At 42.8% G+C, this 23,352-nt stretch overlaps 3 protein-coding genes across 4 annotated transcripts in view; 1 reads left to right on the top strand and 2 right to left on the bottom strand.

The window, feature by feature from the left end:
• Positions 1-13,229, bottom strand: part of SCAF4 (SR-related CTD associated factor 4) — a 68,918-nt gene extending 55,689 nt beyond the window's left edge. For both annotated transcript variants that reach the window (XM_039480406.2, XM_039480407.2), the window contains exon 1: positions 12,754-13,229. In XM_039480406.2, the coding sequence (XP_039336340.1) occupies positions 12,754-12,783 (30 nt within the window). In that variant the 5' untranslated portion in view covers positions 12,784-13,229. The remainder of the gene's footprint in view (positions 1-12,753) is intronic.
• A 126-nt stretch (positions 13,230-13,355) lies between these two features.
• HUNK (hormonally up-regulated Neu-associated kinase) overlaps positions 13,356-23,352 on the top strand; it is a 254,317-nt gene continuing 244,320 nt past the window's right edge. Inside the window, exon 1 of the mRNA XM_074389349.1 lies at positions 13,356-14,357. The gene's annotated coding sequence lies outside the window, so the exon portion shown is untranslated. The remainder of the gene's footprint in view (positions 14,358-23,352) is intronic.
• Positions 18,526-23,352, bottom strand: part of LOC101053525 (L-lactate dehydrogenase B chain-like) — a 32,190-nt gene continuing 27,363 nt past the window's right edge. The window contains 1 exon segment of the mRNA XM_039480598.2: positions 18,526-19,405. Within this exon segment, the coding sequence (XP_039336532.2) occupies positions 18,753-19,405 (653 nt within the window). The 3' untranslated portion in view covers positions 18,526-18,752.

The following is a 23,352-nucleotide window of genomic DNA, read 5'->3' as shown; positions in this document are numbered from 1 at the left end:
TCTCGGCTCACCGCAACCTCCGCCTCCTGGGTTCAGGCAATTCTCCTACCTCAGCCTCCCGAGTAGCTGGGATTACAGGCACGCACCACCATGCCCAGCTAATTTTTTGTATTTTTAGTAGAGACAGGGTTTCACCATGTTGACCAGGATGGTTTCGATCTCTTGACCTCGTGATCCACCCGCCTCCGCCTCCCAAAGTGCTGGGATTACAGGCTTGAGCCACCGCGCCCGGCCTGTTGTTAACATCTCTTAATTTGAAAGTGTCCCTTTAATTACTGATACACAGTTTCCTCCCATATAAATTCCATTTGCTTGTGACAGACTCAAACCTTCTGAAATCTGAACACTGACACTCTTCCACTTGCTTAGAGGAAGGTATGAAAACAAGATAGAACTGGCATTGTCAATATGAAATACTCTCCTAAGGTAGAGAAAGTTAGGCCTTTTTTTTTGTACTGATGGGGTTTTGCCATATTAGCCAGACTGGCTTCAAACTCCCGCCCTCAAGGGATCTGCCAGTCTCAGCCTCCCAAAGTGCTGGGATTAACAGGCATGAGCCACCTTGTCCCGCCCTGAAAAGCTTTTTAAAACAGTCAGGGAAACACAGAGTCAGGGACAAGATGCTATACCATTTTCTTGCTCTACTAAGCAGAGTCTTGTTTGAATGTAAACACTAAAAAATAGTTCCATCTACTTCACAAAATGTACTCTTGGGATTTCAAGAGATTCCAAACCAGGTACTTTCATAGGCAACAAAAGTGCACATAATATTCTCAAATTCAAAGGGTTAAAAATTTTTTTCATACTTACTTCCTAAATTTCTTTTTTTTTTTTTTGAGACGGAGTTTCGCTCGTTACCCAGGCTGGAGTGCAATGGCGCGATCTCGGCTCACCGCAACCTCCGCCTCCTGGGTTCAAGCAATTCTCCTGCCTCAGCCTCCTGAGTAGCTGGGATTACAGGCACATGCCACCATGCCCAGCTAAGTTTCTGTATTTTTAGTAGAGACGGGGTTTCACCATGTTGACCAGGATGGTCTCGATCTCTTGACCTCGTGATCCACCCGCCTTGGCCTCCCAAAGTGCTGGGATTACAAGCTTGAGCCACCGCGCTCGGCCAATCTCTTTACCTTACTGCATTCTCCCACAAACTTGTTGACTTTTCTTTAATATTTATATTTAATAATAGATACAAAATCATTTTTAGGTTAACTACTTATATTTCTGTGTCCATTAAGAACATTAAGAAAATAGAATATAATAGACAATGGTTTAAACTTCATCTGCATTATTTTTCACTCTTTAATTGTATCATCAAGCTCTTACTCTCATTTACTTCTGGCAGAACTAATTTTCTAAGTATTAACAGTTAATTTCTGAAGATTTACTCTATAAAGTATGCCCTAATGCAGGCGTCCCCAAACTGCAGCTCCCTGAGGCCATTTATCCGGCTCCCCACCGCACTTCAGGAAGGGGCACCTCTTTCACTGGTGGTCAGTGAGAGGAGCATAGTATGTGGCGGCCCTCCAACGGTCTGAGGGACAGTGAACGGGCCCCCTGTGTAAAAAGTTTGGGGATGCCTGCCCTAACGTATTCTTCATTTTACACTATCTCCCCTACAATTTCCAAGGGTCTACCATTCACTCAAACTTTTCACTTTAAGAACGAAGGCTGTACACCTCATCAGGGCTTTTAACCCTATCAGTTCCAGCTTACCACATTAGGTCATATTCCAAATGTAGTTCCATTTTTGGTTCACTGAACTGCAAATCAATCCACAACTTCTTCCTTTTCACTTGCTTGAAAGATAGGCCAGGAGGTGACTTTAGAAAATGCCAAATGTTTTATCCAATGCCACTGCTCTACTTTAGTAGCACAGATGCCAGATTTAAACATCACATTTATTGTGCTTCACTAATGAACCTTTGGCTATTAAACATTTTTGTGAATTAAATATTTCTTCCTAGATATCAATTCAAGAAATAAAAATTGATTCCAGGATATAAAATCATTTAATTGGAAAATAATTTTAATGTTACCATTATAAAATCCTTAATGAATTATAATTTTTAATTGAGTATCAAATGCTAAAAACATACAGACATCTTAAGTTTTAAATGTTGATTACCTTTACTGCATTACTGTGGATGGCTCAAAAATCTAACCAAACCTTGCTATTCGTAAACTGAGACAACTCCTACTAAACGTATATATTATCTTGATAGTATCACTTGCTACCAAGCTTCAAATGTATAAAAGATAGGCCAGGAGGCCTATAAGAGTTGTTCACTGAGTCTTCTCCCCACACAAATAGTCCATTAGACAAGGATTTGCTGCTCAAAAACGTCACAGGAGCCACGTGGGGCTGTGGACTAGACTCAAATGGGCTCTTACAAGGACTGAGTCAAATCTCAGAACTGTTACTTTTAAACTGCACAACCTCAGACCATTCACCACACTTCTCTAGTTTCCTTACCTTTAAAATGGAAAGAATGCAAAGACATATATGTAACACCTAATTCATTAGCCAGCACCTGGTTATTTAATGAGCAAATGGAGGGTTATTTTCTTGTCCTTCACTTGAACTGTCCCCACTGGATTACTCCTTAAAATAGTATGTCAAAACTAAAGATATTCTTTGAACAAACTTAGGATTGAGGATCAACAAAATAATTTACAGAGCCATGCAGAGGCTACTGGATATTGTTTTCATCTTGATAGAAAAAAGATAAGGCAAGTAAACAACAAAATGATTACATAACCTGACATTTTTGTGTAATTTACAACAGCTTTGTGATATAAATCACATACCATAAAATTCACCCATTTAAAATGTACAATTTTGGTATACTCAACAGCTGTGCACCCACCAACCCTTTAGAGCATTTTCATCATCCCCAAAACAAATTCCATTTCCATTAGCAGTCACTCTCCATGCTCTCGGTCAGCCAATAATCTACTTTCTGCCTCTATGGGTTTGCTTTATAAAGTATGTATCTATATATGTTAAAGTAGATAGTGGTAAAAGATCTGCATAAAGATGTGGACTTATTTCAACTGATCCCCAAACTTGACTGCCCTATCTAAAGTGTTTTATCATCCAGCATCTTTGAATTAATATAATCTAAGGTATGTATAACCATTAAAGTTTAAAAACTATTTTATATTTCTTAGAGGCTTTAAAAGGGATATTACAGTAATTTTCTGTATTACAGGTTTCCTTTAAGCAAAGTATTATAATTCTACTTCAATTGAAAGAAAGTCAAAAGGAGGAAATACAGAGGAATACTTACGATGGAATGCATAAAGATATATTGATATATTGGGGATTTGCAGAGGGAGACTCGACAGACAACTGGAATGGTCAACTATTGTTCTTTAACGCAATAGCATACCCAGAATGAGGCCAGGGGAGCAGGCCACCCAGGTGCAGGCAGTAAGTGGGTGAACTAACAAGACTAAATAAAACAGTAAGATTTTGATTTTGTTCTTTTATTACCAACAAGCATGGACAATTCTTTTTTCTTTTTTTTTTTTTGAGATGGAGTCTCAAGCGATTCTACTGCCTCAGCCTCCCAAGTAGCTAGGATTACAGGCATAAGCCACCACACTCAGCTAATTTTTGCATTTTCAGTACAGATGGGGTTTCTCAATGTTGGCCAGGCTGGTGTCAAACTCCTGACCTCAGGTGATCCACCTGCTTTGGCCTCCCAAAATGCTGGGATTACAGGCACGAGCCACTGCACCTGGCCTAAGCATGGGCAATTCTAAATAACATTAGAGATAAAATGCATATACCTTCAAATATTTTGACAATACTCTTAAACTGTTGCTGTGGTTACTGATGGATTTTAACAACATATAAATGTCAAATCTGCAGGTTTTTATTACATACCCTTAAATAAGCAATCCATCTTAACTGGAAGTTTATTAGGAAATCCCCATTATATAGTCAGTTCCCAATGCATGCAGATTTGATATGCCCATTCATTTGGAGAGTAAGAACGAAAAGGTTCAGGATAGCGTCAGCTCTCCTCAGGTTCAGTATGACTTTAATCCTATTGTACCTGTATATATTCCTGTGTTTAAATAATATCTTCAAAATTATAGCTGTGTCCAATTTTTCTTTTCCGAGATATATTTTTTCTGGCATGAATATTTACAAACAACCAGAATCCACCTCAAGCAAATACAGAGATGAATATAAAACTTTAAAAGTGAAGACCTGTGAACAAAAATTATAGAGGTGCCATCACTAAGCAACCAAGTACAAGGAAATAGAACTGTACTTCCTTGTACCTGAATTATCAGAAGTGGTTATTAAATATAATAGACACATTGAATTTTCAGGTGAAAACCATTTTGGTAAAATTCTGACTGAGGCATTTGAGTCATTAGACTCAATGCTGAAAAAAAAAACACATGGATAGGACTGTGATTTCTAGAATTTATTGTGAAGTGTGCTTATAAATCCCTAAACACAGTATGTTAAAAACTTCCTATTTGTGTATGTGCTGCTTTATGTACAACTTTTTGTAATTAAAATTAATCAAAAGTGCTCTTCAACTGTGGGTGAAAACAGATGAATAAATCTGGTTGTAACTGTCTACTGAACACAAATATGTGAAGATCAATTTTAACAGTCACTGACAGATCTGCCTAACACTTTAAAAGAAACTGGCCAGGCTGGCCAAAATGGTGAAACACCATCCTTACTAAAAATACAAAAATTAGCCAACCGTGGTGGCACGAGCCTGTAATCCCAGCTACCAGGCAGGGCTGAGGCAGAACTGCTTGAACGCAGGAAGCAGATGTTGCAGTGAACTGAGATCGCACCACTGCTCTCCAGCCTGGGTGACAGAGCAAGACTGTCTCAATAAATAAATAAATAAATAAATAAAAGAAACCGGAGCATTTGTATTCATTATTGTGACATATCAGTATGCAGATAAATTTTGCCATGTTTCCAAAAAATAAGTATTAATGCAATTTAAAAGTCTAGTATGATCACATGTATTGTGCTTGTGTGTGCATGCATGCAAGTGTGTGTATGGTTCAGGTTTCCTTTCTGGCCATTTTCATTATTCATTTCATGACTGTTTCTGAAAATAATTTTGTTATACAAAAAGGGTGTGTTTAAAAAAAAATCTGCTCTCTGGCCAGGCGCGGTAGCTCACATCTGTAATCCCAGCACTTTGGGAGGCTGAGGTGGGCAGACCATCTGAGGTCGGGAGTTAAAGACCAGGCTGACAACCATGGAGAACCCTCACCTCTACTAAAAATAAAAAATTAACTGGGTGTGGTGGCGCATGCCTGTAATCCCAGCTACTCAGGAGGCTGAGGCAGGAGAATCGCTTGAACCCAGGAGGCAGAGGTTGCAGTGAGCCGAGATCACACCATGGCACTCCAACCTGGGCGACAGAGCAAGACTCCATGTCAAAAAAAAAAAAAAAAAAAAAAAAAAAATGTCTGCTCTGGATGTCAAATATGCTAGCTATGGCTATATGGCTACTGCTCTCTGTTCTCTTCCAACTGGGATTACTGACCCATATGGATTTATACCAAGAATTAACAATTATCCAAACATAAATTATAACTTTCAAGAGGTATTTATTTGGATGATCATTCACCTTTCACTGGGCCTTGCTGTTCTCTACCACTAGTCAAAAACTTGGCTTCTAATTCTTAACTCCACTCCTGAGTTACACTGGTTTTCTCCCTGAATTTTCTACTAATCTGGTACACTTTACTGGAATACCAGGTAGTCCCACTTTACTGGAATACCAGGTTTCTGTATATTCATCTACGTCTTCAAAAGCACCAATTAAAAAGCTCAAACTACTCAGTAATGAAATGTAATCAATAAATCATGCAAATATTGAACAGGATGAAGGTGATCAGTGCATAATAAATTATAATATTGTTTGTAAAATCTCTTCTAGTTCTCAAAATCACAGCAGCACAGTATTAATCACATTTAATGTTAACACAGAAATATAGACACGTCTCTCCTATTCTAAGCTCTCAACAGATCCTGATAAGGCCTATTCTAAAGCAAATTTAACTATTAGCCACCTCTATATTTTCCGTGGTTCGCCAGAAACATAATACTAATTAATACACCAACGGTACCAAAATTTTGAATGGTTAATAGGTAAGCTGCTTATTCTGCTATATACCTAACAACACAGTGTAGTTTTTAGCTTATCATGAAAGTTGTATGCTGTTGCTCTAAAGTGTGCTAAAAAAAGGATTTGGCATATTGCCTCAACAAATGTTGGGAATAACACTCAAAGTTCATTGCTTATGTAACATTTCCCCCCTACTATGTTATAAAGGTGTATTTCAAATGAGATTTGAATGTGTGCAGATATGTACAGAAAAGTTACTTTGAATTCTGAAGTAAATCGTATTTGCTTGTGCTCCATAACAGAATAACCTAAAATTTTTAGTGACCTAGTATGTGGTAAAGGAAACAAAAAAACACTATCAATTGTCTCATCTTTCCAGTAGGGACACTTGTGAATTCTGTTTCACAATATTCAGAAACCAACTTTTCCATTATTCTAATTTTTCTCTGAATCAATTCCTTATCACATGTTCATTTAATTTTTTCTGAAACAAAATACTAGACAAAATGATAGACTAGGGAGGGAAATACTTACAAGAACATCAGTGATAAACCCTGCCACGGAAAGCTCTGAAGAATCACTTTACTGCAATCACTATAAAGCCAGACCAATGGCCTTGTCAGAGATTAAGAATTCCCTGAGAGTCAAGAAAGCAGAGAAAGAAAACTATGTATAACCAACTTTCAATATTCAAAAACTAAGACAACATGGTCAACTTTGGCAAGGGAAATCTCCAATTTTACTGCAATTATTGACCTGATGTGTGTTATTGCAAGAGACTGAATGAAAAAGTGGAATAAGGATCCAGGTTTTGTTAACACAAAGTTTAAATGAGATGTGCAAACATGTAAAATGATGTGACGCTCACTAATTTTGTTTTAGAAATGTTACTTATCATTAAAAATGTTACTTATGTTAACATTATAAGTGTATTGTTATTTTAAATTAATAAACACTTGCATTTCTCAGTTTAAATTTCTAATACGGTAAATATCAATAGATACAATAACTCATAGATGCAAAAGTTCTCCCTGGCCTTTAACTATTAAGAATTTAAAAGGATCAGGCCGGGTGTGGTGGCTCACGCCTGTAATCCCAGCACTTTGGGAGGCCGAGGCGGGTGGATCACGAAGTCGAGAGATCGAGACCATCCTGGTCAACATGGTGAAACCCCGTCTCTACTAAAAATACAAAAAATTAGCTAGGCATGGTGGCGCGTGCCTGTAATCCCAGCTACTCAGGAGGCTGAGGCAGGAGAATTGCCTGAACCCAGGAGGCGGAGGTTGCGGTGAGCCGAGATCGCGCCATTGCACTCCAGCCTGGGTAACAAGAGCGAAACTCCGTCTCAAAAAAAAAAAAAAAAAGAATTTAAAAGGATCTAGTCAGGTGTGGTAGTTCACACCTGCAATCCCAGTACTTTAGGAGGCTGAGGTGGGCTAATTACTTGAGCTTAGGGGTTTGAGACCAGCCTGGGCAAAATGGCCAAATCCTATGTCTACAAAAGAAAATACACAAAAATTAGCTAGGCATGGTGGCAGCGGTCTGTAGTCCCAGCTACTTGGGAGGCTGAGACAGGAGGATGGCTTCAACTCAGAAGGCAGAGGTCACAATGGAAGGAGTTTGTGCCACTGCCCTCCAGTCTGGCCCAGAGCCAGACCCTGTCTCAAAAAGCAAATATATAAATGGGTCTAAAACCAGAAAGTTTGAGAACAGCTGTCCTACAGAAATTACTATACATGTGCACAGGGAGACATGTTTGAAAAGTTCATTGTAGTCTGTCAGTAAATATTAACTAAATCTTAATAGACAGTATTAATAATATTTAAGCAAAAAAAAAAAAAAGGCAGGTCAAACCTGTAGTAAGCCGTGCTGGCACCACTATACTCCAGTATCAAACAGATTATACATTGTTTATGGACCACAGAGATTAATACTAAATTACCTGACTGCCTCTCCTGCAAGTGGGAGGAGGGTTGGGGCTGGAGGATAAAAGAAAGACTTTATATTTTATTTTTAAATTAAAAACACAAAATAGTAATGACTGTATATTCTTCTTACTGTTTTATTTTCTCTGCACTATTTGTGGTTTTTTTTTTTTTTTTTTTTTTTTTTTGAGTCTCGCACTGTTGCCCGGGCTGGAGAGCAGTGGCACACTGCAACCTGTTTCCCAGGTTCAAGCGATTCTCCTGCCTCAGCCTCCAAGTAGCTGGGATTACAGACACCTGCTGCCATTATGCCCAGCTAATTTTTTTGTATTTTTAGTAGAGACGGGGTTTCACCATGTTGGCCAGGCTGGTCTCAAACTACTGACCTTGTGATCCACCCACCTCGGCCTCCCAACGTGCTGGGATTACAGGCCACCGCCCCTGGCGTATTTTTGTTCTTTTAGTGTCTTAAAATTGCAGATGATGCAAAAAAGTGGGAGAGGTAAGATATAATTCTTCAGGATTTAGGGAAAATGGATTAAAGACTAAAAATACAATCAATGGGTTAAAATATACAATCCGGCCGGTAATCCCAGCACTTTGGGAGGCCGAAGCAGGCAGATCAGGAGGTCAAGAGATTGAGACCATCCTGGCAAACAAGGTGAAACCCCGTCTCTACTAAAAACACAAAAAATTCGCTGGGCATAGTGGCAAGCGACTGTAGTCCCTGCTACTTGGGAGGCTGAGGCAGGATCGCTTGAACTGGGAGGCAAAGGTTGCAGAGAGCTGATACTGTAACTCTGCACTTCAGCCTGTTGACAAGAGTGAGACTCTGTCTCTGGAGGAGAAAAAAAAAAAATTATATTCCATACTCCACAAACTTTAACAAAATCTTCATATTCAGAAATGTATGAACAACACACAGACACAATTAAGTATTAGCCATAATTGATAACTCTCTTTTTAACTCATCTTTTCACCTTTCACAACACGTAATACAATGTCTTGCCATAAAAATTCAACAAATATTCTGTTAAATGTGTATCTTTAATAACCTCATCTTTCTTATCTTCCTTTCCTTCTGGGTCAGCGATGGATGTCTTTTACCTGTGCTTCTGATTTGTCCCATTTCTCTTATTCATAATTCTGCTTCAAGTTAGCCATCCCCTCTTGTTGGTAGACTATGCTTTTCTATATTCCCTTCCTTGAAAATGCTAAAACCCTCTACTCCCATCTAAAAGACTAGGGATTCAACACTACTAACTAAAGCTAAAACCTTATATAAACAAACGTACAGCCTACCACCAGTGCCTAGTACATTGTTAACTGCCCTTCCTTCTCCCATTCCTAAGCAACGTTTCCCTCTAATACCTTAAAATCAAACCTCTAAAGACTACTTTATACCAGCTATCTCTTATTTCCTTATCTCCCATCACCATTCAACCCTAAACTTCAAATCCTTTTATCCCCCAAAATTTCAGTGGCCAAGTCCCCTCATACTACACAAAACATTATCTTCGGGCAGCAATTAAATTGGAGAGATAGATCCTTATTCAAATCCCAGTTCTGCCATTAACTAGTATGCCCTTGGGGAAATTAGCATTTATTATAATTTCTTGGAAAATCAGTTTCCTCATCTGTAATTAGACGTCTGTGCAGAGTTGTGGGAATGCAAATCTATTAAATTAGGTATGTGTGTATATATAAAGTATCTGACAGGCCACTACTGGTGTTACACTAATTCCTTTTTCTCCCCCTTTCGATTTCCTCCCACCTTTCCCATCTGAACTCCAGGATGTCTCCCTCTATCTTTTAGTTGCTTCCAACTTGGAAGTCTTACGAGCCCAACTGCTTGCCAAAAATTTTCACGATTGTTCCACAATTAACTCAAACTCGACCTGTTCAAAAATCAAACACATTTTCTTCTCTACTAAGCAGGCTTTTGATGATTTATGTTAAGGGTATCACCACTCTCTCAGCCCTTAGGATGTGGGGACAAAAGGTGCTTATAAACTCATCAGATGCCAGGGTCCAGGGATTCCTCTGGCCCACATCCTTTCCCTCTTCTCCATGCCCACTATACATTTGCCAAGTTCAGGTTTTACTTATCTTTCCTACCAAGTCTCTGCCTCCTACAACACATACCACTATGAACCAAACAGTTTTGATTATATTATCCCACTGCTTAAAACCGTCAATGTTTACTCAGAGCCTAAATATGAAGTTCAAACAGATTAGGCAAACATGAAACTTGTCAAGCCCAAACTACTTAACCATCCTTACTTTCCAGCAGCCTTCAGAATCCTCCCTTTTCAGCACTATTGCCCTTCAATCACTGCTTCCTATATCTTCTGAAATCCTAAAACTGATAACACCTTCTCTTCCCAAGCCTTCGCTGAATCTCCAATGGCTATGCCACACTGCAATCGAAGGATCCCAAAGGAAGCTGTTCTACTGCATATTTAAATTATTTGTCTAAGTCTTATGTCCTCTGTTAGATTAGACCTTTAGGTGACTGAGATACTTGGTAGCCTGCAGTATTCAAGACATAGCCGTGAAGGTGAGCAGGCACTCAAAAGTTTGCTAAGTGAAGATTAGATCTGAGAGATTCAAGATCATGGGGAACAAATGTAAAACATTTCATGAATGGGGAGAAATAGTTGAGAAGCACTACAAATCAAGTAGGCATAAGAAGATTAATTTTAAAATCAGATTAATTTCTCCAGAAGTTTTAATTTAGCAGAAGAGAGCTGGCATTCTTTGTAGTTCATAAAGACTAGGAATAGAATTGAAATGAACTGTAAAATGAACAATGATAAGAAAATGCTTATTTTGCACATTTAAAAAGGTCAAATACCATTTCCCCTTTTCAAGGAGTCAATACTATTTGTAACTTTGGTTTTCCAAAGTAAAAAATTACTGATGATGCCTTTTCAGGATTAACAGAAAATACTTTGCTTAATAATGTGCCTGATGTCAACTTCCATAATGCCTGAATCAGAACACTTCTGATCTTAAGAATAAACTAAAAATCCTCCTCTTCTTTCATCAAAAACATTCATTCTTCCGATTCTGAAATAAATTTTAAAAATACACATTCATTGTTGGGAGAAAAAAAACGTGTTTGAAAATTTTTAACTATTGTTACGCCATTTGTTTAAATTCTCATTCAACAATTATTTGCAAGGCACCTGTTTTGATTGGGAAAGAAGGGGGAAAGAACAGAAACTTCCCTGCCCTCATGGAGCCTGGAGCCAACATTCCACTAAATTTACCTTCAGAAAACTATCAACTTCCAAACCTGAAATATCTGGAGCATTATCACAAATTCCCTGGCGATCAAAAACTAGGACATATTACTTTTATTGTTTTGAAAATCATCACTACTGAACTTTTACAAGACACTGTCCAGTAACAGTTGCAACTACTAAAGTTAGGGCATTGTACGTACCCATTAATTGAAGAAAGTCATTTTTAGAATAATTTATAACAATAAATTGTCTCAACTGCGTGTAACCGGAGAGTCCATATATTATGGCACTGCAAATTTAAAGGAAAGTTACCGCAACAAGTAAACCTACAAAATCTCTCTGAGATGCAGCACGTTTTCAACGCCATATCCACACACCTCCAACTATTACATCTGATTTTTCAATGCTGGTTATCTTTAGTATTTGGAAAGAGAAGACAATACAACTCAACCCATGACAATAGTTCCCATTCTGTAACTTCATTTTAAATCTCCAATGGTCAAGTCTCCTCCTCCCAAATCGATTCTGACAAATAGGATGTATGAACTCTACACTCCAAAAGCAACACCTGGAAAGACGAGAGAAACAACTAGAGAACTTTAAGGCTGCAGGCAGCTTTGTTCCCGGTTTGGGGAGGTTTTCACATGTAAATGTCCTCGTAGAAGGGAGCCGAGGATTAACTACACCGGGAGGGGGTGCGAGGGTAGGGAACTGGACGACAACGCCAGCTTTCTAGTGGACTAAGGCGGGGCGAACACTCTTCTCTTTCATTCAACTTTTTAGGCGTCACGTTGGAGCCACAGAGCCTGTAAGAGGGTTATGTTCACGACTTTAAATTATAAAGAGCCATCCCTTCTTCATTTATTAGCCCTATTTCCCAAGTGCGTGAATCCCGGAGAAGGGGGATGAACACCGTCTCCAACTCCCGGACCTGGGATCAGAGTCCAGCCGTCGACGCGCCAAGGCCTGAGCAACAGGAGAGCTGAAGCCACCGCTCCGCCAGCCCCACTACCGGCAGATGCTCCCGTTCCCCCGCCCCCAACCCCACACGCCCGCCCGCGCTTCTTTCTTAGCCCCTTGCGGGCTCCTGGCACTGCGAACCCGACAACGGGGCTCGCGGAGCAGACAGCGAGGGCGCCCGGACCCAAAAAAGGCTAAGTTAGAGGAAGGGGCACCGACTTGAGCAGGGGGAAACCGCAAGGGGACGAGGGGGGAAGCCCGAGGTCGCCCTCGGGGGCGGGCGGTGGGGGGAGGGGTGCGGGGTCAGTTCCCGTGGTCGCCTCGACCTCTCCCGGGCCACAGGCCCCGCTCCGCACAGGCCCCACCGCCCCGGAACTGGGGCAGGAAGCGTCCCCACCCGGACCAAAGCTTTAAACCTCCGGCGGCGGGAGAATCGGGCCCCGGCTCCCACAGCAGGCCCCGCACCCCCCTGCCCCGAGCACCCCTCACCTCCTGGTTGAAGGCGTTGACGGCGTCCATGTTCGCGCTGCGGCGGCGGCGGCTGCTCCGGGCCCGCCGGTCACATAGACCTCGCGCCGCGGCGGAGCGAGGCCGGGAAACCGGCCGGGCCTGGTGGCGGTGGGAGGCGACGCGCGGCGGAGCCCGAGGCCCGGGCAGGAAGAGGCTGCGGCCGAAGCGGCGAGGCGGGAGGCCGAGGCAGAGGCGGAGAGGTGGCGGGCCCCCTCTCAGTCCCGTTCGCAGGATGAGGAAAAGGAGGCGGCGGCGGCGCTGGGCTTCAACATGTCCGTTTGGCGGTGGCGGCTGCGCTCTGCGTCTCGCTGACACGACCCCCCGCGCCCTCACGCACTGGCCCGGCCGGCGAACGGGCGGGCCTGTCTCTCCCTCTCGCCAGCGGGATGGCGGCAGCGGCCCGAGTCCACGCCGCGCAGGGCACCCTGGGACAGCTCGGGCCTCCCGGCGCTTCCTGTGCCCGACGTCCGCTCCGCCCCGCCGCGCTGGCCCCGCCCCCTCCCCGCCTTGTCCCGCCCTGTTCCGCCCTATCCCGCCCCGCGCCGCCCCGCGTGCCTGGCTGCTAGCGCGTGACGCCGGGACGCCAGGCGTTTTCCCGCCGGCGGCGGCCGCGGGCGGGGGAGACGGCCTGGCACGGAGGCCAGGCCCGGGCGAAGGGCGCCGCAAAGCGCGGGATCCCAGGGCTGCGAGGGTGACCCGGAGCAAGCCCTGGCTCACGCACGCTCCGCCAGACGCGGCGCTCCCGGGTGCGTCTCTGCTGGCAGTTCGGCCCTAACCGGCCCTGCACCCGACCAGGCCGGGCGGGCACGGAGCCGCTAGCTGTCCGCTGCCGCAAACAAAGGGCGCAGGATTTAACCTCGGCCTGTTGGGCGTGCCTTTGTAGGCCCTCGTGCGCTCTGCTCGGGGCGGAGGGGGGGGAAGCTCTGCCAGTGCCAGTGCAGCTGTGTGTCCGCTGTAGTTGTGCGGATTAATTCTGCGCGAGCTAAAACACCGAGGAAGACAGGCAGGCACTGGATATCCACGCAGGCCTTAAGGAACCCCTGTGCAGCCTTGTGCCACGAGAGGAGTGGATTCACTAACTTTGACGCTGATTCCTCAAACCGGGTTGTTCCATTTTTGGCCAAAACTCTTTATGCTGATCACTTTCCTTGAGTACTACTGTCTGCCTGGCGTTGGGGATTTAGAAATAAAAGATAATTGTTTTGCCTGAAAACACCACACTTTAATGGAGAGGACAAGTGAGCAAATACTTATCAAAGCATGCTTAGTGTTAGGGCAGAGGCCCTGGGAAACAAGAAAGATGCGCCTCCGACCAGAAGGCCAGGAAAGTTTCGCAGAGGAAGTGGCACCCCAGCTACATCTGGAGGGAGGAGAGGCCTACAGAGCCTTATGAGGACTGCACCATCACCTCCCCTTGAAGGAGGACCAGCTGGAGCTTAGGAGCAAGGTGGACTGAGACAGGAGAGTGAGACCAGATCCTAAAGAACCTTTGCTCTTCCAGAGTTTGGATTTTGCTCCCCTAAGGCAGAGGGGAGCCCCTGAAAGGGGAAGGTGGAGTGATGGAGGCAGTGTGCTTTCAGAAGGTTGGTGCAAAAGTACTGAGTGGACAGGGAAAGAACGGCCCTAGCCCCCCGGGATAATGAGGGCTGAAAGTGGCGGCGATGGAGAAGGAAAAACAGCTGTTAGGAAGTGGAGTGGAAGGGCTGAGGCACAATGACTGAGGTTAAGAAACGGGGCGGTGGCTCACGCCTGTAATCTTAGCTCTTCGGGAGGCTGAGGCGGGCAGATCACAAGGTCAAGAAATCGAGACCATCCTGGCCAACATGGTAAAACCCTGTCTCTACTAAAAAATACAGGAATTAGCTGGGTGTGGTGGTGTGTGCCTGGAGTCCCAGCTACTCGGGAGGCTGAGGCAGGAGAGTCGCTTGAACCCGGGAGGTGGAGATTGCAGTGAGCCAAGATGGCGCCACTGCACTCCAGCCTGGCGACAGAGCAAGACTCTGTCTCAAAAAAAAAAAAAAAAAAAAAAAAAGGAAAGGGGGCGTCAAGGATGATGCTCAGAGTCTGACTTGATGAATGACATGGGTGGGGGGTTTATGAGTAAACTTGGGGGATTTATGGGGAAGAAGGTATGGGTTTGAGGGAAGACTGAATGATGGTTAACACTTGCAGATTGCTTACCATGTGCCAAGGTCTACTGACGTGCTGTTCTGTGCTGTTTTCGTTTAATCTTCATAACAGCCTTCTGGGTGAGGTGGCTATTAGTAATGCCCTCATTTTATAGTTCAGGGAGTGAGTTAACTAACGTGCTCAAAGTCACACAGCTGGATCATTTCCATTTGGGGCCTGTGGAGTTTGAGCTGCCCCTGGGACCACTAAGTGAGGATATCTAGGAGGCAGTTGGGTAAACGTGCAGAGTCAGGAGAGATGGCTGAGGTGTTAGAGATCTGGGAGTCGTTAGTGCACAGCTAGTGGTGGAAGGAGCTGAAATAGATAAGGGGAAAAAAGCCCAGGCACACAGGTATGTAAAAGATAGAGGTAAGAAGAGGTGAAGAAAGAGCTCTGAAATGATCAGCTCTGTCTGGTGCTGAAAGTAAAAGTCCAGCAAGGTAAGAATTGGAAAGTGTCTGAAGGACGCTACCTGCAGGGAGCTTGTCTTGCATGTAGGCTGGAGTGGTGAGGACAAAAGCTAGACTTGTGTGTATTGCAGAGGGGAAGGCAGGCAGGAGAAAGTTTATAGAAACTTGGCTGTGAAGGCAAGTGGTGAGGACAACAGGAAAAACCTGCAGGAGGAAGTGAGAGTGTTAGCTTGTGTGTTTTGTGTTGTTTTGAGATGAGACTGATGTACCCTTAATTACTTGTTAAAGGAACAAAGTAGATTGCAAATTTTATTTTCTGGTCGACCCATTTTCTACTTCATTACTACTCCCTATTACTACTTTTTCATCTTCCAACTGAACTAACATATTTTCCAAATCCATCTTGCTTATGTAGAAGCTGTCATCCACAAGACCACTAACATTGCATTAGAAAGTATAGATGTGAGGCTGGGCGCGGTGGCCCATGCCTGTAATCTCAGCACTTTGGGAGGCCTAGGCAGGTGGATCACTTGAGGTCAGGAGTTCAAGACCAGACTGGCCAAAATGGTGGAACCCATTCTCTACCAAAAATATAAAAAATGAGCTGGATGTGGTGACGTGTGCCTGTAATCCCAGCTACTCTGGAGGCTGAGGCAGGATAATCGCTTGAACCCAGGAGGCGGAGGTTGCAGTGATCTGACATCATGCCACTGCACTCCAGCACTCCAGCCTGGGTGACAGAGCAAGACTCCATCTAAAAAAAAAAATAGTAATAATAATAAAAGTACAGAAGTGAGTAGATCATTAGATCTCTGTTTCCTACCCTTTGGCATTTCTGGAGATCTACTGTCTACCAAATTCTGTCCAAGATCCCCACACCATGTTTCCAGTCTATTGCCGGGGCACAACCCAGGTTTTGTCATTCCCTAGACACATCTGGGAATTGACATAGCTGGGCCTTTGCTCTCATAGAAAACCCCTCTCTGCTCCTCTATGGAGGCAGGCCCATCTAGCATCTAGCTGAGATTCAGATGTCCCTGCCTTTTAATTCATTAAGCAGATATTGTCCATGTATTTTGTGCCAGGCACTGTGGAAAAGCTTCCCCTCTCTCCTTTCAGCCAGTCTTGGCATCTTCCACGATATGCTTTTATGACTCCATCATAGCACCTCTTACTTTGTATTGCTGTTATCTGAACAAGAAAAAAAGTCTGCATTCTTCTGACGCAATGTGCCCCCACCCTGCCTCTACTCGTTTCTGCGAAGTAGATCCCTTCACAAATCCAGATGGGATCCCCGTTCCCCAATTCATACAAGCAATCTGCTTTCCTCCTGTGAGTCGGGAAAATAGATTTGGCTAAGGAAGTCGACTTCCTGGGCTCAAATGATCCTTCCATGTCAGCCTCCCAAATAGCTGGGACTACAGGTATAAGCCCCATGCCCAGCTAATCTTCCTGTGTTGCCTAGGCTGGTCTCAAACTCCTGGGCCCAAGCAATTCTTGCATCTCAGCCTCCCAGAGTTCTGGGATTACAGGCATGAGCCATCACAACTGGCCTAATTTTTAAATTTGTTTGTGGACGGGGTCTTCCTATGTTGCCCAGGCTGGTCTTCAACTCTTGTTCTTAAGCGATCCTCCTGCCTCAGCCTCCCAAAGTGTTGGAAATATGGGTGTGAATGTGAGCCATGGCACCCAGCTGTGAAAATGAGTTCTCTCTATGCCATATCCTTTTGGAGCAAGTATAAACTGGCTGTATTATATGAGACTTCTTTCTCCTTGGTCTGCTTTCGTCTCTGGCCAGCTCCTGAATTCAAGTCATTTGTCAGATATGTGTATTGTAAATATTTCCTCCCAGTCTGTGGCTTACCTCTTCATGGCCTTGCCTCCTCTTCTCTCTGAAGTTTTCCCTGACATTTCTGTGATTCTTCTTCCTCCCCACTTCGGGATGTAACTGAACTCTCTCCTGGTTTAGAACTGCATTTCAGCTGCCCGCTGAGGGGGAATTCCACATGTGTATCCCTCCATTCCCAAGGGCCCCACCTGACTCCTTTTTGTACCTTCCTCTGTCTTCATGCCCTTTATGCTGTTGGGGCCAAAACAGTGGAATGAACTGTGTGGAAAGCAGGAACTCCAAGAAGGAAGAGTTCAACAGCAATTGGGCAATGGGATTTTAGGGAATTTTCATTTTCTTCTTAATTTTTCAGCGTTTTTCATACTCCCCACAGAAGGCACGTATCACTTTTTTTGTTTTGTTTTGTTTTGTTTTGTTTTTGAGACAGAGTCTTACTCTGTCGCCCAGGCTGGAGTGCAGGCATGATCTCAGGTCACTGCAATCTCCACCTCCTTCTCTATTTTCTAAAATAGCTTGTGTAGAATTGATATTATTTATTTCTTTTTTTTTTTCCCTAGAGAACCCTAATACAGATTTTGGTAGATATTACTTATTTCTTAAGGTTTGTTAGAATTCACCAGTTAAGTCACTTGGGCATAACGTTTTCTTTATCAGAGGGTTTTATATTAATAATTCAATTTTTAAAATGGATATAGTGCTATTCAGGTATTCTGTTTCTTGAGTGAGTTCTGATAATTTGTATTTTTTAAGAAAATTATCATTTAAAGGTTGTCAGTTTATTGGTATGAAGTTTTTCATGATATTCTCTTATTAATCTTTCAATGTCTGCAATGATATTTCCTCTTTCATTCCTGATAGTGGTAATTTCTGTCTTCTTTTCATGTTCGGTCAAGTTAGAGATTCATCTATTTTGTTGCTCTTTTCAAAGAAACAAGTTTTGGTTTCATTGATTAGCTCTATTGTTTGTGGACTTTATAAGTTCATCGGTTTTCGCTTATTCTTTTCTTCTGCTTACTTTATATTTAATTTGTTCTTTTCTAGTTTCTTTCTTTCCTTCCTTCCTTCCTTTCTTTCTTCCTTCTTTTCCTCCCTCCCTCCCTCCTTCTTTCCTTCCTTCCTTCTCTCTCTCTCTCTCTCTCTTTCTCTCTCTCTCGTCTTTCTTTTGAGAGATGGAGTTTCGCTCTGTTACACAGGCTGAAGTGCAGTGGCATGATCTTGGATCACCACAACCTCCGCCTCCTGGGTTCAAGCAATCTTCTGCCTTAGACTCCTTATCAATTAGAACATTTTCTCTTTATCTCTGATAACATTCCTTGCTCTGAATTCTCTCTCTCTCTCTTTTTTTTTTTCACACTACAATAGTTAATTTTATTTGTTCAAGAACTCGTATTGCAAGCATTAAACCAAGCATAGGCTTTAATTCTGTGAGCCCAAATTCACATATTGAAGAACATCAGAGCAAACTGTGATTCATGTACATGGATGAAAACTAAAGGCTCAGAGTTAATCACATTATAGTTTTTAAACTTCTACAGCCTAGGGCTCAGTAGTCACAGGTCTTTTAGGTCCTTCTGGATGTCCCACAGGGTATCTGCACTTTTCTTGAGCTGAGCAACCTCAGCATCCTTGAGCTTCTGGTTGATAACGCTGGTTAATCCCCGGGCATTGAGGATACACGGAAGGCTCAGGAAGACTTCATTCTCGATGCCATACATCCCCTTTACCATTGTTGACACGGGATGAATCCTGGATAGATTTTTCAACGTGGATTCAATAACATCAGCCACAGTTAATCCAGTAGCCCAGTTGGTATATCCTTTTAGCTTGATGACTTCATAGGCACTTTCAACCACCATCTTATGCACTTCCTTCCAATTTTCACTGTCATTGTCAGTTCCCATTTCTGGATTCAATTCCTAAAGAGAAACACCTGCCACATTCACACCACTCCACACAGCCACACTTGAGTCGCCATGTTCCCCCAAAATCCATCCATGGCAGCTGCTGGGATGAATGCCAAGTTTTTCAGCCATAAGGTAGCGAAATCTTGCGGAATCCAGATTACATCCACTTCCAATCACACGGTGTTTGGGTAATCCACTCAGTTTCCAGGTAACATATGTAAGAATGTCCACTGGGTTGGAAACCACAATTATGATGCAATCTGGACTGTACTTGACGATCTGACGACGGGGAGAGTCATCTCAATCTGGTGCAGAGAAATGTTAATGTCTTCAAATTCATTATTCCTGAATTCTCTTTTATCTGATATTGATAAAGCCACTCTGGCTTTCTTGTGCTTAATGCTTGCATGGTAAATTTTTTCCATCCTTTTGGCTTTAACTTATCTGCTTTTTTATTTTCAAAGTGTATTTTTATTTTTTGTAGACAGCATATAGTTGGGCCTTGCATTTTAGTCTATTCTGATTTAACTGAATTGTTTAGACCATTCACATTTAATGTATTTGTCAGTAGAGTTGAGTTTAAACCTACCATTTTGCTGTTTGTTTTCTGTTTGTCCCATCTGCTCTGTTTTTCTGTTTGTTTGGCTTCTTTTGGCATAGTTAAGTATTTTATTAGTATTTTATTTAATCTCTACTAGTTAACTTACTATGTGTACCTCTTTTTTAGTGGTTGACCTAAGGTTTTCTATATGTGTCTTCAAGTTATCACAGTCTACTTTCAAATAAATTTACGCCACTTGACATGTAATGTGTGGTTATTATATGCCTCTATTTCCTTTCCATTCCTGTGCTTATTGTTGCTTATATTATACTTCCACATGTGTATTTTGTTAGCCCATAATACAGTAGTGTTGTTTTTGCTTTAGTTCTTATTTTGAAAACAAAATGCTTTTTATATTTTTCCATGTATTTAACATTTTCAGTACTCTTCATTCCCATGTATAGATCCGAGTTTCCATCTGTTGTCAATTTTCTTTTTCATAGTGAAGTTTCTTTATTATTAGTTTTAGGCTGGGCACATGGCTTATGTCTGTAATACCAGCACTTTGAGAGGCCGAGATGGGTAGATGAGTTGAGGTCAGGAGTTCAAGACCAGCCTGGCCTACATGCTGAAGCCCCGTCTCTACTAAAAATGTAAAAGTTTGGCTGGGCATGATGGCTCACACCTGTAATCTCAGCACTTTGGGAGGCTGAGGCAGGTGGATCACTTGAGACCAGCTTGGCCAACATCACGAAACCCTGTCTCTACTAAAAATACAAAAATTAGTTGGGTGTGGTGGTGTGTGCCTGTAATCCCACCTACTTGGGAGGCTGACACAGGAGAATCACTTGAACCCAGAAGGTAGAGATTGTAGAGAGTCAAGATCGTGCCACTGCACTCCAGGCTGGGTGACAGAGCGAGACTCCATAAAAAAAAAAAAAAAAAAAAATTATTTCAGTGCACTTCTGCTGTCAGTGAAACCTCTCTGTTCTTGTTGATCTGAAAAAGTCTATATTTTACCTTAAATTCTGAAATAAATTTTCTGTGGGTATGGAATTCTACATTTATAGGATTCGCCTCCTTCCCAGCACTTTAAAATGTGTTATTCCGTAGTTTCCTGGCTTACATAGTTTCTCATGAGAAATATGTGAAGTAATTCTTATATTTTAAAATAATTGCCCTTTGTCCAATGTCTGAAAATTGTTATTTTCTGTATATTTTCCAGTTTTCTGGTTTGTTTCCTTTTTCTATTTTTTTTCTTTTTTTCTTTTTTTTTTTTTTTTGAGATGGAGTTTCGCTCTTGTTACCCAGGCTGGAGTGCAATGGCGCGATCTCGGCTCACCGCAACCTCCGCCTCCTGGGCTCAGGCAATTCTCCTGCCTCAGCCTCCTGAGTAGCTGGGATTACAGGCACGTGCCACCATGCCCAGCTAATTTTTTTGTATTTTTAGTAGAGACGGGGTTTCACCATGTTGACCAGGATGGTCTCGATCTCTCGACCTTGTGATCCACCCGCCTCGGCCTCCCAAAGTGCTGGGATTACAGGCTTGAGCCACCGCGCCCGGCTGTTTCCTTTTTCATGGTGAAATGGTAATTCTGCATCCTGTTACTACCTCATGATGAGAGACAGAGTTCCCAGAAGTTTTTAATTATTATGGAGTAAAATTTATTAGTGTTTTTTTCTTCTATACCAGGCATCCTCAAACTTTTTACACAGGGGGCCAGTTCACTGTCTCTCAGACTGTTGGAGGGCCACCACATACTGTGCTCCTCTCACTGACCACCAATGAAAGAGGTGCCCCTTCCTGAAGTGCGGCAGGGGGCCGGATAAATGGCCTCAGGGGGCCGCATGTGGCCCGCGGGCCCGTAGTTTGGGGACGCCTGTTCTATACTTACAGCCTTTGTGTGTGTGTGTGTGTGTGTGTGTGTGTGCGCGCGCACGTGCGCGCGTGTGTGTGTGTTATTTGTTTGTTTTGTTTGTTTTGAGATAAAGTCTCGGTCTTTGCCAGGCTGGAGTGCAGTGGCATGATCTTGGCTCACTGCAACCTGTGCCTCCTGAGTTCAAGCGATTCTCCTGTCTCAGCCTCCCAAGTAGCTGATACTACAGGTGCATGTCACCATGTCTAGCTAATTTTTGTGTTTTTAGTAGAGATGGAGTTTCACCATGTTGGCCAGGATGGTCTCGATCTCTTGACCTCATGATCTGCCTGCCTTGGCCTCCCAAAGTGCTGGCACTACAGGCGTGAGCCACTGTGCCCAGCCAGCCTTTTTGTGTTCTAAGAAATCTCTGCCTGTCCTAAGATCATGAGACTATCCTCTATGTTTCTTTTAAAAGCTTTATAGTTTTAGTGCTCAGATTTAGGTCTATTACCTATCTCAAGTAAATTTTTTGTATGTGTGTGAGACAGGAATAAAGGTTTATTTTTTAAAAAGTTAATTCATCCTCCTTCATTGAAAAGCTTTCTTCCCTCCATTGAATTGCACTGGAATTTTTGTCAAAAATTAAGTGGCTATATATATGTAGGTAGGGCCTGTTTCTGACCTCATCATTCTCTTCCTTTCATCACTAATACCACACCGTCTTGATTGCTGTAACTTTATAGTAAGTTTTGAAATCAGGAAATATAAGTTTCCAACTTAGCTCTTCTTTGAGGTTATCTTGCCACAAGGACCCCAGTGGAGCAGTAATTTTTAAAACTCCTCAGGTGATTCCAATGTGTAGCCAAGTTAAGAAGTACTGTCTTAGAGGTTGAGGAGGCCTAGGCTGGTCCCGCTGGGTTTGTGGTTTTGTGGTTTTGTGTTTTCAACACGTTTCCCTCAGGACAGCATGTTTCTAGTCTATTTGCTTCTTAACAATTTCATGTGTAAGTAACCACATCCAAGGGCTTTGTAGATAAATGGTATTTAAGCCTAAGAATTCTTGCCTCTGAGCTGCTGGTCATTGTGCACTGTCTAGTCCCCTCTCCCGTGGTCCAGTGGCCATTGCATGAGACAATTTGATAGAAAAGAGTTACATGGGGAATGCTACCCTTAGTCACCTCTTTGGTGCCTAAGTGCCCAAACTCCTGTGCTTACAGTCACTTTGCTGTGTCCCTTGTATTAGCTTCAGCTGAAGGAGAGGAAAAATTGCCTTTATTAACCTGGCCACACTTAAAATAATGGGACTCTCTGTTAAGTTGGATTGGAGAAGAACGTCACATTTAGTAAAACTGAGTTTTCCCTCACTCACCTCTCAAACCAGGTATCTCTAAGTTAAGGTCTCATGTTTTGATACAGTTAGGGTGTAAGATAAGCTGCTGAAACAAAAGGACCCCCACTTCCTAACACAAATATTGTGTTTTTATAAGTTTATTTCTCATGTAATGCTCCAGAAGTGAGCAGTCCAGAGCTGGTGAGGTGATTCTGCCATCCACAACATATGAACTCCAGGGTGACTCTGCCATTTATCATGATTCTCTAGCCACTAGAACGGAGAAAGAGGAAGTAGAAAGCATGCAGTTTCTGTTTTAGGATGTTACATACTTTATGTTTACTCACATCCCATTGGTCAGAGCTTGGTTACAGGGCCATGCAAGCTGTAGGGTAGGAGAGGAAATATATTTTAGGATTGGGTGACCATGTATCTTGCTGAACCTCAGAAAACTTCTATTATTAAAGGGGATTAAGTCTGAATGATATGGGAGGAGAATTATTAATCTTCACCATG

The sequence above is a fragment of the Saimiri boliviensis genome, chromosome 18 (genome assembly GCF_048565385.1).
Source record: "Saimiri boliviensis isolate mSaiBol1 chromosome 18, mSaiBol1.pri, whole genome shotgun sequence".
NCBI lineage: Eukaryota > Metazoa > Chordata > Mammalia > Primates > Cebidae > Saimiri > Saimiri boliviensis.
The sequence above is the reverse complement of the archived record's forward strand: the minus strand, read 5'-3'. Positions and strand labels throughout refer to the sequence as shown.